The sequence below is a fragment of the Plectropomus leopardus genome, chromosome 13, assembly GCF_008729295.1.
Source record: "Plectropomus leopardus isolate mb chromosome 13, YSFRI_Pleo_2.0, whole genome shotgun sequence".
Classification (NCBI taxonomy): Eukaryota; Metazoa; Chordata; class Actinopteri; order Perciformes; family Serranidae; genus Plectropomus; species Plectropomus leopardus.
Genome location: NC_056475.1, coordinates 5,293,934 through 5,309,369, shown reverse-complemented (window position 1 = coordinate 5,309,369; position 15,436 = coordinate 5,293,934). Strand labels below are relative to the sequence as shown.

General features: G+C 39.0%; 1 protein-coding gene across 1 annotated transcript; it reads right to left on the bottom strand.

The window, feature by feature from the left end:
• Positions 1–2,439: 2,439 nt before the first annotated feature.
• rnft1 (ring finger protein, transmembrane 1) lies at positions 2,440–8,866 on the bottom strand. Its single transcript, XM_042499975.1, has 9 exons — positions 8,673–8,866; positions 7,201–7,655; positions 7,040–7,116; positions 6,311–6,411; positions 6,065–6,218; positions 5,801–5,959; positions 4,788–4,853; positions 4,597–4,698; positions 2,440–3,518 (listed from the first exon to the last, which is right to left on the bottom strand). Exons 1-9 carry the CDS (start codon positions 8,696–8,698, stop codon positions 3,384–3,386), a joined length of 1,275 nt encoding a protein of 424 aa, XP_042355909.1. The 5' UTR covers positions 8,699–8,866; the 3' UTR covers positions 2,440–3,383.
• Between the last annotated feature and the right edge of the window lie 6,570 nt (positions 8,867–15,436).

Here is a 15,436-nt window from a genome sequence, read left to right as displayed (position 1 = left end):
ATGGATAAAGGTAAAACTCGCAGTATTTGTGAGTATTGTAAGGCATCATCCAAGCCCGTTGAAGTAGGATGATTTTTACAGGTTTGTCCGAAAACGTTCCATAAAGATAAATGTGGCATGTTTTACATGTAACCTAAGTTCAGTTCAGTTTTCTTATTTTGCCCAGTTAATGTTAATGCTTTGAGGAGGATTGTATTTCATTGTTTTTTATATCTATTTTCCAGTTGGACATCACAAGAAGAGTAGACATACTAATATGTTCGTTCCATTTCAGGAGGCTCTTTATGTTCTCTGCAATCAGGTGGTGAGAAAGTGTAAATATATCAGCATCAGTGATAGGTCAAAATGAGTTGCTAATTATCATTTATTTCATTATTAGCGTATCGGATAAATATCCAATCTCATGCATCCCTAAACCTCAGACATTGAGCCAAAAACCCATTCAGAAAACCCAATGACTTTGAGATGCAGGAACCTAATTTCCGTGTTTTAGGACTCATTCCTGAGGCACTCCGTATGTGATTATTTCTGAAATGGTGCTAAAATGCTCAAGAGTACTTTATGAATTCCTGTTTTGAAACAAAGATGTATTAGTGTGGATGTGGCCTGAGTGTGAATCGACCAAAAGCACTGTTAATGAACCAAATGCTTTTTTGCGGGGAAACAGACCATGGAGAACAACAGCTTTTTCAGAACAACAAAATTCAAAAATAACGTCACATTTGACTATGCTGACTTTGTTCTCCACTTTAGAGCTTGTAGAGGCAGTTTACTGTGCTAATATTTCTTCTTTTACCATTCCGGTACAACAATTGTGTTAAAGACCAGTCACTCCACTTCCTTTCTTTGTGAATTTGTGACAATATTTATTTTAAGTGCCATTGTGTTTCCACTGCATTGTTTACACTATGCAAACTATGTATTTATTATGTAGTTTTATTTAGATAAGGCAGCAGAATGTGTGAGAATTTTAATTTCTTGTCAGAGACTTATTTTGTCTTAATAATAACAGTATGATTTTTATTCCTGCAGAACAGTCTTTTTTTTTATTCCAAAATTGATGACAGTGACCGAAACCTCTTACAGTATTTATTGTGTGGCATAGTATCTTATTGAAAGGGGATTTTAAGAAAACGTTTTAACATCTTTAGACTTTCCTTGCTGAAAACTTGAACTTCAGGTTTTTTTTGCAGTGCTTAATGCAAGGGCAGTTATTGTGAAGGAAAAAAAACATGCAAAAACTAAGGATTACTTCTTTGCTGCGTGTGTGTGAGAGTGTGTGTGTGTGTGTGTGTGTGTGTGTGTGAGAGAGAGAGAGAGAGAGACAGAGAGTGGTAGGGAAACTAAAACCATCTTATCAAGCTTACTTCAGGTTGGAAACACCATTGATTGAATAATTTCTGTTGCTTTGTCACCGTTAGATCTGCCCTTTCAGATGGGGAATGTTAATATGTATCATGTACATACTGAAGTCCAAATAAAAAAAATCATGAATTTTGTCTCTGATCAGTCGTAATGTAACAGAATGGACAGTACAAAGCAAAGCGGCAAAGTATGTAAAATTTAACTGGTGTTTATTTGAACTATTTTCTAATGTTTTTGTGTTTAAATGTCAAATAGGAAAACTATATTTAATGTTGATGCAGTATTTAGCCAGCGCCTGCAGCTGCAAAACAGGTTGCAATGTAAACACTCTGGGCACTTGCGCAGTGTCAGTTTACATCCAATTAACAGCTTTTTTTTTTTTCTCTGACAGGCTCAGGTTATTATTTTCACCCTTAAGACTGTTTGTTGCATTTTACACCCTTTTCATTCTTCTTCTTTTTTTAAACACATAATAATTTTGGCTATATTTGTGCATATGGCATGAATACTAGAGTGTGTTTGTTTAATCTTGGAGTTTCCAGCTCAGCACAATAAGTCTAAAATACACTGTGTAAGCAAAATAGTTATATTTATACTGCGATGTGCAAAAAATGCACCTTTGAAACCCATTCAAACTGCAATTTTGATCCCACAGCCATCGAAGCATAAAAACATGCATTGTGTTAATTCTGGGCATCATTTTGCCCTTGAATTTGGATTTTTTACTATTTTCCACCTGATTATGTCAATTTTTCTACTATATTTTGCATATGTTGAAAATACATGCTGTTACCACTGAGTCACAAGAATTGTTGCTGCAAATCAGTAACATGTACCAGGTTGTGATAATCAAAAAAATCTGCTTAGCGTGTAGTGCATTGAGTAATACTGATTTTGAAAAGCGCATTTTGTGCAGACCGATACATGAGTGTAATATTAAAGCGCCCCGAAGGGTTAGTGAGGAAGCTCTATTCAACCGTTGTACACCATCTATTATATTTACAGTTACTTTAAGGCTTAGATACTTGACAAATAAGTGATTCTCATTTTGTTAAACAAAAGAAGTCACAAATGTTAAAATTGTAGATCTTTATTCAGATAGTTTATGCATCTAAATGGATAAAAATAACAACACAGTGAAATGATTTTTGTACATAATAAAATAGATGTTTCTCTCCCAGTCTTTGGTTTTTACAAAAATGAGGCTCTGTCACCTCTATAGAAAAATAATTTATGTGTAAATCAGTCTCACAAGCTCAGTTGCATCCTTTTTAGCAGACGTGGGAAAAAAATAGCCACCAAAAGCTGAAAGCGAAAGGCAAACTGTTTATCCATCACAGAAACATATTCTTTAGTCTCTAGTGGCAAAGGTCTGGTCATTACATGTGATGTCGCAGTGAACTGTGCGTCCTAAAAGCCTTTGCAGTCCCGTTCAAGCTCAAAGACGCAGAAAAAGCAAAATTCAGCTCCTGAGCTGAGGTTCGCAGCTGCTCACCTCTACACATTTATTGTTACAAATCAGAAGTCGCCTCCACAAATTTAGAAACACTGGATAAGAGAGGGTGCATGTGTTGCATGTTTGTTCAAACGTGTTTAAAATACTTTTTTTCAATATATATTTCCGATGTTCCCATATTTACAAGTAGGAGAAAACAATTTCTTGCCACGTGAGGAAAGTTTATATCATATTTAAAGGTGAAAAAAAGCAACACAACACAAAAGGACACAACTTAAAATGGAAAAATTACTTGGGGGGGCGTGAAAATAATCAACTGTTCGTTATCTGTAAAAGTGACAAGTCCCAGTAAATAACCCAGAAACATGTCTACTGCAGGTGCAAATTGAGTCCTTACTGACCTCGGCCCCCAGGGGCCACAGCCCTTAGCTGATTAATGAAACAGTGTGTACAACATTACTTGTCAGTGGGATTTGACAGCCACAGAAAAATCACATTAAATATGAGCTAATACCGACATCCCACACCCAAAAAAAAAAAAACGCCACCAAAACCCCATCAGTCAATAAATCTGCAGGTGAGGAGATGTGGCTCCGTCCCTCCATTTGTAAACCTTCTCTGCGATCACGGTGCGACAGAGAGGGCAGCTCTTCTCCCGGTTAAACCACAGAGCGATGCATTCGTCACAGAAAATGTGCTGCACGGACGAAAAATAACAGCATGTTAGAAAATCCTGAACTTAACCGTATATGACTATAACTGATCTGAATCAGGCAAACATTAGGGGTCAGATAAAACGAACATAATTACATTCAGGTTTCTCACGAGGTGCTTTTAGTGCTTAAATTTTGAGGGGGAAAAAAATCAAATAGCTTTAAAATAGCCCCTTTGCTTAAAAGCTCCTAAAATTCAAATGAACCACATAAAGCAGTCTTATATTTGACCAAAGTTTTGTTTATCACATCTATAATTAAATCAATCAGAATCAAAGATCGCTCATAGCTCAGATATTTATTTATTTATTTAATCTCTGGCACGTGTCCGCCTTCATCGCGGCCCTCTCTTTTTGTTCTCACCTTGATAATGTCCTATCCGATATTGTATTTTATTTTTATTTTGCTCCACTGTTGCGACCCCAGTCAAACCATCAGATTCATGTTGGCATCATGGCAAAATTGAATATGATTTTACTTAATAAGCCTGCTTTTCACCATAATTTGTTTCCCCTCTCTTCAGTGTTGTGCTGATGTTAGAGCTCTGGTGAAAATTTGAAGTGAAACTTAAGTTTTGGGATTTTATACCCCTGAAATAAGTGAGATAAGTAAGCCTTCACAAAAAGAGAAACATTGTTAACATCACTTATTGATGTTTAATACGAATTTAAACTGCCAAATGAATTATTCACCTTGAGTGAAGTCCTCAATAATAAAAAAACAGAGCTTGAAAAAGTACTCAAAGGTCCTTAAATTTTATTTTGTAATGTCTGTATGAACATGGATTATTGTTACATTAGCAAATAAAAAATAACAGTGGTGAGCAGAGACACAATTGCAGTTGTGTAGTTGATTAACTTTGGTATTTTAAAACCTGGGAGCTATTTTTTCATTTTTGTGTCAAAGTGACTAATTAGAACAACTTTTGAAAACGGTCCAGTATCGACAGGCTGCAATGTAACCACTCACCTGTGATTTAAGCTAATGGATGATTCAGTAAAAAACACGACAACTAAAATGATGACATGTGGTGGATGCTATGGTGTGTGTTTATGGTTTTACCTGACAGAGTAGGACCCGAGGCTCTCTGTATTCTCCCTGACAGATGGGACAGACGTCTCCAGCCTCGCTGCACTGACTCCTAGTGGCTGCTGTGCCTGTATGCTGAGAAACAAACAAACAAAACACCTCAACACATCTGGTTACTAAAGGCGACTTTTTACCATTAAACTAAGAACCTGTTCACCACTGACCTCGCCCTTTAGAAATATCCTCACAGTTTTCAGCAAAGACGTCCACTGTCCGTACAATCCTAAAAGCTGAAAGCATGAGAAAAAGAATAAAGTTAAAAAAAACCCAAAACTTTCCACTTTTTAAATTTAAGGAATACTTAACCCCCAAATGAACATTTGTGAGTTAGTTACTCACCACGTGTTAGGTTGAATTTGTGAAAAACCTGTTTTGCCTAATGGCAGAGGGGCTGTGAATATTATCAGTTACAATGACCCGAAAGAGTTAATTACAGAAGGGCTTTTTTTTTTAGTTAAACCAGCATTTATTACTATAATTGAAACTTTAAACAATTTCTTAAATAAAAGTGTGAGTAAACAAATCCCCCTTTTTCCTTTTTTTAATACCTTAGATGAGCAAATGTACACAGTACGATAGCCGTCAATTTTCATACAACAGCGTACCATGAAAGCAGTATATCGCTGACTCAGCAAAATATATAGCATTAGTTTAGCTGTTTTTAGGCATTTTAATGTAGAAAGTTTCATTTTAGATCTTTAAACGGTGTGTTTGGACTTCCGAAAGTTACACAATAACTAACTAAGTTAATGAAACAGTGGTAGACCAACAGCTACGAGGCTGAGGGAGGTAAAAATACTGTTTTTGGCAATGGAGTTTGGCTTTAAAGAGAACGGATAACTTTCACTTTTAGCTCAGTTGCCCATCAGAAAGAGCCGTCAGTTTGGGAAGACCCAAATATACGACTGGATGAATGAGTCATGGATCACACTGCATGCGTTATGTGAGATTTTGTAAACAGATGTTTTGATATAGTTTTGCTGTTGTTAAACACAGACCTCTATGACTTCAAATTATCCAGTTTTCTATATTTTTGGATTCTTCGTTCACTGTGGAGGCATGTGAGAAAAAAACTGTAACACATAGCTGAGTAATTGATGTACAAATGGTCATTTGTTGGTGAAGTGTTACTTTAATAACGCAAAGATCTGTTGCTGGTTAGTCTGACTGATCACACCTTCAGTATGAGGTAGAGCAGAGCCAGCAGGACCCCCAGTGTGAGTCCAGGGGTGCCGTCAACCTCCTGGTACGTGACCAGGTAGCGGAACCACAGTGGAACAGGAGCCGTGGCCTGGTGGACCTGACCCACCTCCTCAGTCAGCATCACCCACCGCCCCTGAAGACACAAAATAAGAACGACTGAACCAGCGCTGCCAAGAAGACGTAACATTGAAATGATAATTTTCCTGAACAACCCAGAAGAGAAATCCTGCAGGCTCACCTGGGTTCTGTAGGTCACCAGTGAGGATGGCAGCAGCAGAATAAGGCACTTGACCCCCATGAAGAGAAACTTAATGATGAAGTTGGTGATGCCGACGGCCCACAGAACCTCCCAGAAACCCAGCGGCTCAATGGTCGGGCTGAGGAAGATGAGGCTGGAAGGAGGTAGACATTCAGGTTAAACGGCTGCTTCTTCACAAAGCCGCAGACACAAAGAGAGACTGTGAGATGCTGCGTTCACTCTTACCAATGGTGAAGGGTCTCAGAGAGAAAGGTGTAGTAAAGCAGTAGGGTGGAAGAAACCAGGAACATTAGCAGCCACACACACTGCAGCTTTGAGTGCCGATCCTGAGCGAACATAAAAGGAAAAACATCAATCTAATGGAAATTAAATCATCTTTTTTAGAGGGATAAATTGGCAAAAATTTAATATAATACATAGATTTTCTCTGAAAACAAGAATTGTTGCATTTTTTGTTGTTTTTTTAAAACTTAAAATTAGCCATTTAGATCTACATAGCGGACTTCATGGGCAAAGACCTGCTCCCAGTATTGCGCCACCATGTAACGGACAAACCAAGCACTGGCTCTGGATAGAGCAATTGGTGTTTCCCGCTGGCTACCATAGTTAGCAGCCCCTCCGTGACACACAACATCGAAAAAAACACAGAATTTCTTTATTCAGTATTTTTGTTACTGGTTTAACCCTTTGAAACCTGAGGAAATTGGCTTGATTTCTATCAAAAACATGGGAAGAAGGCATTGAACAACTCAAAATTAGCAAGGCATTAGTAAAAAGTTACAAGAACGTAGGTAACTTGATTACCCCAAACAGGCAAAAAAAAATCAAAACAAACAACAACACTGACAGAATTCTGACCGGGAGTTCACGCTTTGCAGAAGTTTTGGCTGCTTGTGATTTGTAATCCTCGCTGCTAAATGCCACTAAGTCTTACACGCTGCTCCTTATACTTACCTGAAGAAAGACTTGAGTTTGAATATTTTTATTCACATACAGAAAAGTTGTGAAGAGGCCAACCCCAACTGCTAGACCTGGAAAATCAAGAGAAAGCCTTTAATTTTATAACAAGTTGTCTTGTGTTCACAGTCACGTTCACGGCGTTCTGCTTTACTCACCAAGAGCATGCTGGATGACCAGTTTAGCACACAGTATGACGAGGAAAGGAAGACTCTTTTGGAGCCAGCGGAAGAGACAGCGGAGCTCCGACAAGGAGGTGCTGGGTTCTCCAGAGTCCAGATCAGAGTCAGGCGGATCAAGCTCAGGCTCTGAGTTCGAGTGCACCCGACTGTGCGCATGTGGCTGAGAATGTGAGTGGCTGTGGGAGTTGACTCTGGACCTCCTGGACGACGCGCCCCCACTGGACTCCCCAGGCTTGCTGGTCATGGTTACCCGTACCTCATTGCTCTCGGGGTTGGCGGCGGCGGCGGCAGCAGCAGGGACTGGTGTTCTGGTAAGCTCTGGTTGCAGATTTAGGGATAAACCATTTCCTGCATGAGCGCCCAGCTCATCTGAATTAGGCTGCATCACAGTCGGAGACTCCCTCAGTTTCAGTGCTCTTCTGGAATCACTCCTTTGACAAAAAAGACATTTGTAGCCTCAGTCACAATGTGATCAGCATCAACCATGATTATTTCATTTCTTTTATTTGATAGAAAAGACAGGAACTGAAAGTGAAACTAACTGGCCTGACTCATTTAATAAGTGGTTTTCAGCAGATGGCTGCTAAGCAGCACAAAATCGCATTATAATACAAGATAAAAACATAAACAACCGGCACACACAAGACAACAACAAAACATCAGAGGCAACAAAACTAACACCATGTGCAATTTTCACCCTACAGAAAAGAGCTGGAAAGATTTAATGTCCAGGTCATTTGTGTAGTTTTGAAAAGTATATTGTTTTAAGTCCTTATACACTGTAAACTTTACAGATTAAATGCATTCCTTACTACTAATACACAATGTTTTACAGATTTATGACTAGAAAGCAAAGTGCAGAGCTGCATCTCAGAAGCAATCTCCAGGTTCCCAGTTTATATATATTTACCACTTCTGTTTTTGTTTTTAAAAAAGACAAAAAAATAGTCTATATCGGTCTCAGAGGGATTGACGATCTGTTTAAACAGATAATACTGAGACGAATATTTGTACTGTACCAAACTCCGTTAAGAAATCATTGAATTTTGTGAGTTGTTGGAGTTTATAGGCTGGGTCACGGATTTTGATGGGTCACATAATTCGGTGTAACACCACAAATAAAGACGGCAGTGTTTTTTTAATTTGAGAAACAATTAATTATTCAGTTACTACAAGTTTTATTGCTAACTTGTATTAACTAGCATCCGTGTTGCAGCATTATTTCTCCGCAATATCTCACCCGGTCTATAAGTCCAGTGTTTCTTAAAACTAATTAAAGTTGGCTGAACTCCGTAGCATCGGTATTTTTCTGTAAATAAACGCAGAAATAGAGCCAGACTGACAGATAACAGACAGCTGATCTTTTCCTACACAGATAACCAGACTGCCGTTAGCATTAGCAGCTAACAGATGTTTTCTATCCGGCCGTGTTTAAGGCTTCAGCTCACCTGTCATTCTGCAACCGGAGTTTCATGGTAACCTATCGGTCTCCATCTAATACAGTGTCCGTGTCGCCAAACGAAACAAAAGCTAAATTAAACCAAAAAAAGAAAACTAAACCGTTGTGCTTCAAGCTAAGCCATAAGCTGCGGGTTCGGACATCTTGACGTTGTTTACGTCAGCAGACGTCGCAAACTTCTTCAGTTGGGTTTTTACGGCGAGTCGGAGGGAAAATAGTGCGACGCCTCCACCTACAGGAATATATTCAGACTACAGTCAACAGATTATTAATAAGAAAATTAGCACAATTATGACACGCAAACAACCGACATATTGTTCCAGTTTGTGTAAATGCTTTTACTTTTTTGGACAGTGTAAAAACATAGTGATATATACATTTGGGAAAAAAGAAAGAATTTAAGATACTACAAATGAATAAGTAATAATAGTATGGAATAAGTCTGGAATAAAGGATTGATTGATTGAGTAATAAGTAAGAAAAAAATGAACTGAGCAGAAATAGCAATAACCCATCAATAATTTTATTTATTGAATCTACTTCTTTCTTCTTTAGTCTTGTACACTGAAAACAGTGTAACAATAAAATAAAACTTCAACCACCACACTTGTTTTTATGTACATAGTTTAATTAAATACCTTTTTGCATTTACTATTTTAGTATTTATTTTAGTATATTCAAAGTGTATTTTAGTGTATTCTCTATATTGTATATTCTATATAGATATATATCTCCTCTTACTATGCTAAGGTTTATTTTGCTATTGATACATTTTACAATGTATTCATACATTTTTCAGATATGTGTATCATTGCATTTTTACTGCTCAGCTGTGCAATGCCTAAATAACCTGCTGCTGTAACACAAACAGTTCCAAACTTGGGATCAAGTCCAGCTTTGTGCAGGACAGCTGATGGGGTAAAATCAAAAATCATCTCAAGTTTTGCAATTAAAAACAGCAGCTTGCCCATTTCTGGACAAGTCCACACAGGTACATATCTCTATGGAGAAATAGAGAAAGCAATAGTGAAATTTTAATAAAAAATGTAATTAAAGAAAAAGAATACTAATACTACTACTACTAATAATGATAAAAATAATAATAATTCAGATTCAGACAACTTTATTCATCTCAGATTGGCAATTCAGTTTTACAATCTACTGAGACCATACAAAAACGAAAACAAGCAGCATGCAGCAGCAGTAGTATGTCAGAGAGATCAATTCATGGGCAAAGGTGCACACTAGCACCTTGTGTAGTCCCGTGCATACTGACTCACACAAGGACCAGGCAGAATAAATCCAAAAAATAAAAATAAAAGATTTCCCATGCTTCAATAGATAAGTTAGTACATTAATAAGACATTCTGATGCATTGCACATTACTTAAATACATTCATAGACTGTATAGAGGTGATAATAATAATAATGATGATGATAAAATTAAATAGAGAGATGGTAATTATAATATGAAAAAGAGAAGTTTAAAAAATATAATAATAAGAGACCTAAATTAGGCTTCGAACCAACCCATTCAAAAAATCAATTGAAAAGCTTGCTCATTTCTGGGTTTTGGGACTCGTTATTAGGGTAATTTCCTTTCAATTTAGCTTATAAATAACACTCATTGAATCAGCCACAGTGATCACTGACAAATTGCTTTTTAGATTTCAAAACAATGTAGTACATATAGCTTTAAAAAATTAAAATTTCAAGAGTCTTGCAGTGCCAGCAGGAAAACATCACCTGTAAAATCATGAAATATGACCGGCGTCCTTATTCACAGAATGAGATCTGAGCCTCTGTTGGAGGTTTTTAACCGTAGTCCTTTGACCTGTTTCTGTTAAAGAGGTCGTGTTTTCTCTTGGCATTGCTCAGACACTGTGTGAAGTCTGCCATTGTGGTGAAAGGAGGTTAATGTACTACGGCTGTGAGAGCTGTTCCCCGGCTCCATCTGTAATTGTGTTATTGCTCTATAGAATTGTCAGTGGAGTTGTACTGCCCCAGTCACGGCATCGGAGCCAAGTCTGTGGAGGGAGGTTAACTTGACATATAAATTGCTATCTGCCAAGATGAATGGAGCTCGCCGGAGAGCAGATGAGGAGAGCAGTGGCCTGACATTGCTTCTGACAGACTCCGTATATCCCCCGTCATCTAACTCCTTTCCTGTGTCTGTACACGGCGCCAGCTGCTGCTTCCTCTGATGTCTTACTGGAGCTGCCAAAAATTCAGTGTTAGCGCTGTCCTGTCTTGTACAAGATGCCTGTTCACTCGGCTTTATTGACATTTATACTATGAAATAACATTTCAGAACCTGAGTGCATATTAAATTGTTTTCCAGGGTAATATCCGCAATAGGAAAAAGATCCATTAAGTTTCTCAGGATGAAATTACTGTGAACCTGTTGAGGTTTTTCTATTATATCAGAATTTTCTTAATAACACAAGCAGGTTTATTGCACTCGCTTATTTTATGGACGTAGCTTGTTCAGTACTTGTTGCTTTTATGCACCAGTGAGTCAATGATATGTCTCGTTTGTGTTTTATGTTGCATTGTGGATTATGAGACAGTGGGCACAGCTATGCAAACGGCCCCACCAGCTAAAAAAGAGTAAGACACAGACTTTGTTGGGGTTTTCTCCCTCTTTTTTCTCTTTGTGGTAATTTAGCATCTTCTCATAGTGGTTTTGTCTCTGCTGTGATTTTGTGTCTCATTGTGGTTGTTTTCTATCTCTTTGTAGTCATTTTGTGTCTTTTCTAATCATTTTGAGTCTCTTTGCATTCATTTTGTGTCTTTTAGTCATTTTGTGTCTCTTTGAGGTCTTTTTGTGTCTTCCTGTGGTCATATTGTGTCTCTTTGGTGTAATTTTGTATCTCTTTGTAGTCATTTTGTGTCTCTTAGTGGTCGTTTTGTGTCTCTTTGTAGTTGTTTTGTGTTTTCTTGTTTTGTGTCTCTTTGTGGTCGTTTTGTGTCTCTTTGTGGACATTTTGTGTCTCTTTGTAGCTGTTTTGTGTTTTCTTGTTGTTTTGTGTCTCTTTGAGGTTATTTTGGTCACTTTTGGTCATTTTGTAATTGTTTGTAGTTGTTGCCTTTTGTAAAAAATGTATGTCTTTTGGCAGTTCCCTTGCATCTCTTTGTGGTTGTTTCGTGTCTCTTGGATTTAGAAAATGTAGCCCATCATGGGAGACCATGACTTAGTAAGTAAAACACACTGATTAGAGTAATACTCTAATGTTACAGTAGAATACGTTCTGTAAAGATGACCTCAGAAATACAGTTGTACCTGTTCAGCACTATCAAGTCGGCCCTCAGTTTTACTCGCACACATTTTTATTTTTTATGGCATTCCACACAGACATAAAAGTCAGTGTCACTGTGTGCAGAGGGATCAGATATTACCTCAGGCCTCCCGCTTATAACGTATGCATCATAAAGACCGAACTGCAGGGCATCAAAGACACTGAAGGACAGATTTTTTCTCTGATAATTTATACCAGTTGTTTATGCCCCTTAATATCCAGCTGGTGGTGCTGTGTGATAAGTAATGACAGGAAGCTTAAACCAAGCACAGATTAATTATTCCTTCAGTAGCACACAATACTACACAGCCACTGCTGCTACTAAATAGTGATTGTAAATCATTCATGTGTTTTTAGTGCTAATTAATTGTCAACAATATCACGACTAATTAAGGCATGCACTGTGTTCTGTTGTACATGTGGGTTGCAAACACAGGTGTTTCTTCTTAAAATTGGCTCTCCCAAATCATCTGAATATACTGGTTCACTGAGCTCCATATTGCAGTAATACTCAATGTATGGACCCAATCTGGCCCCCAGAAACATCCTAAAATCGTAGAAACATCCTAATATCCTAGAAACATCCTAAAATCCTAGAAAGGTCTTAAAATCTGAGAAATGTCCTGAAAATTTTCTAAAATCCTAGAAATGTCCTAAAATCCTGCAAATATCCTAAAATCCTAGAAATGTCCTTCAATCTTACAAACATCCTAAAGTCCTAGAAATCTAAAATCATAAAAATGTTCCTAAATCCTTAAAACATTGTAAAATCCTAGAAATGTCCTAAAATCCTGGACACATGTATAGGGCTGCTGCGACTGCCTGGACGCCCGTCAATTTACAAAAGTGGCCCCCAAGCAAATCAAGTAGAGTATCCCTGCCATATTGGCTCTAGATAGATGTGAAGAGCAGATTAATGTAGCACTGCACATCCTCGCTGCACACCGGCGGCCACCAAGGTGAAAAGAATCGTTCCACAGTGACCTCTGTTTATTCAGAACATGCCCTGCCTCCGACGTCCTCCTCTTCAAGCTCTACTCACACCAGCCTGTTACAGCTCGGCTGCACAGTTGTCGTCCCTTTTCCCTCTCATCTTAATAGATGGGCTTCTCCCCAGCCGCCGTGTAAAAAAAAAAAAAAAAAAACAGCCTTATCGGCCACGACACGGCCTCTCGATTGTCAATCTGATCGATGTGTGCAGCCTGGATCTAGGCCACTGCATTAGCTGTGGAGGCTCCTAGCCGCTCACCATGGATACACATCGCCGCTCACATCTTGTTGCTGTTGTGGTGTAATTGTTTTGTTATTGCGGCTCAGACTGGGTATAACAAGGTGTCCATTTAAATGTTCACATAGTCGCCTTCATGATTTGGAGCATGTGTTTAATGTCATTGTGAACAGAGACGCAAGAGAAGATCAACCTCCAAATAATTCTCCTTTGCTTTGTGAAATAAAACTTATCAACCTTTAGTCGGCATGATAAAGTAGTCGCTAAAATGTGTTTTTGTTCTGTGCTAGTGTCTGAAAGTGGAGGTCTTTTCTGACTGACCTTTTTATTACTCTTGTCATTGAGTAACTATTAGGTGGCAGATGTAAAAACACAAACGGCCCTATCTGGAGTCAGTGTTTGGTTTGTCCTTTTTCAGCTTCTGTAGAAACATGGCAGTGCAACATGGCGATTTTCATAGAAAAGGATTAGTTCAGTTCTTATTTTCAGGTGATTATACACTAAAGAAAACAAGATTTTTATATTATATTCTATTTCTGCCAACAAATCCCCCTAAATCCAAATTCAAATTTATTCATAAAGCACATTTAAAAACAACAGAGTTGACCAAACTGCTGTTCATCAATAAATGAATTAAAAAACAATAATAATAAAAATAATAAATAAAAACAACATAAATATCATAAAGGAAAACAAAGGAGAAAGGGAAAAAAAACAAGCTATTTTAAAAGTCAATAAAACCACAAAGTAAAACTACAGAAACTGTGATGATGGTGTGTGTGGCTCGCCGTCCACCGCTGTCAACCTTGTTTGTCTTTGTGCTGTTTTTGTCGCTTGTCTCTGAAAATGTCAACTCTCTACTGGTGTATGATCGTCAAACGCAACTCTTTGGCTCTCTGCTGAAAACCCGGTGAAGTTTGATTATGGTTTCTCCTGTCACTCCTGTCAGGAAGTCCAACACGCTGGACCTTTAAGAGGCACCATGATGTTTTGTATTGATGGCATATAATATCCCAGCAGAGGTCCTCCTCTTCCTCCACCCTCTCCTCCTCTCTCCCCTGCTCGCTGCCGGCCAAAAGCCTGGGTCCGCCATGCCAGTCCTAATAAATCCTCAGCTGAGAGTGGCGGCGGCAGCAGCAGGGCTGCATTCTTCAGGAGCCAGCACTTCCCCTAATCTGCCCCGGAGAGGGAGCAACAGTTGGCCTGGCTGCTGGGGAGAGGGAGAGGAGAAAAGGGAGAGGAGAAGAGGGGAGGAGGAGGTAGAGGAGGAGGGCTCTCTGGTGACAGGAGCACAATGTGTTAGTAAAACATCGGGAATGTTGGAATTGGATATGCTCACGCTTTCGCTCCCCCTAAAGCGGGCTTGTGTAGAGATGCAGAGGCTGATTTTTGGCAGGTGTGTTCATTTTTATCCAGCATCCTGTGCTTAACACAGAGACGAGCAGAAAGACTCACCCCCACCTGCCGCACAAGTTTTTTCCACGCTGTTCAACACTTTGATCCCCTCTCGTGTGTGTTTGTGTTGGAGAGAGCAAAAGCGAGAAAAGAGAGGGAGAAACTCAGAGGCGCTGGACGAGGAAATGCCTTGCAGATGTGTGCAGCAGTGTAGCCACTTGTGTCAGCCAAGAGATCTCTGTTGGCACGAAGAAGAACATAATTCTATGTCGTAAACGGGTTGAAGGGTTTCATATCCCAGCAAACATTGTTTGGACGGTGACGTTGTGTCCCTGGCCAAAAATGGTTCCAGATGCCAAAACTGCAACGTAGTTATGAGTTAGGTGGCCAAATGATGATGTTTTTATTTCTAATAATGGTCCATTCATACCCTCTCTTCTAGTGCATGCCCATTATACTCGACCAAAAATCTGCTCCCATTCATTTTGTTTTGGAAGCGACTGATTCCCTGCACAAAGCGATGAGAGACGGTGACAATTTCATAAATTAAAACAGTGCTCACATCAGTACAGCCACTCAAGCTGCAGCTTCAGTGACGCTCCATACAGCTCTGTGTAAATCCAGATAATACTGAAGTGAAACTTTCTCTGGTAGAGAAGGGAGCGAGGGATTGTGGATGGATACAAGCGTCCAGTGGAGCAGGGCGGACGTGAATTGAGGCGAGCTGGTCGTGTATAGCGGGGGTGCACCGTTATAAACCAGGAAATATCAACATGTTCTCATCCGTCGTCACATATTGCCGCTTTGTCAGTGGACTTCCACGTCTACATA

Coding starts and splice junctions, on each gene's coding strand:
- rnft1 (XM_042499975.1), bottom strand. CDS start 8,698: ATGAAACTCCGGTTGCAGAATGACAG. Junction 7,656..8,672: donor CTCCGGTTGCAGAATGACAG/GTGAGCTGAAGC, acceptor TTTTTGTCAAAG/GAGTGATTCCAGAAGAGCAC. Junction 4,699..4,787: donor GGATATTTCTAAAGGGCGAG/GTCAGTGGTGAA, acceptor TTTGTTTCTCAG/CATACAGGCACAGCAGCCAC.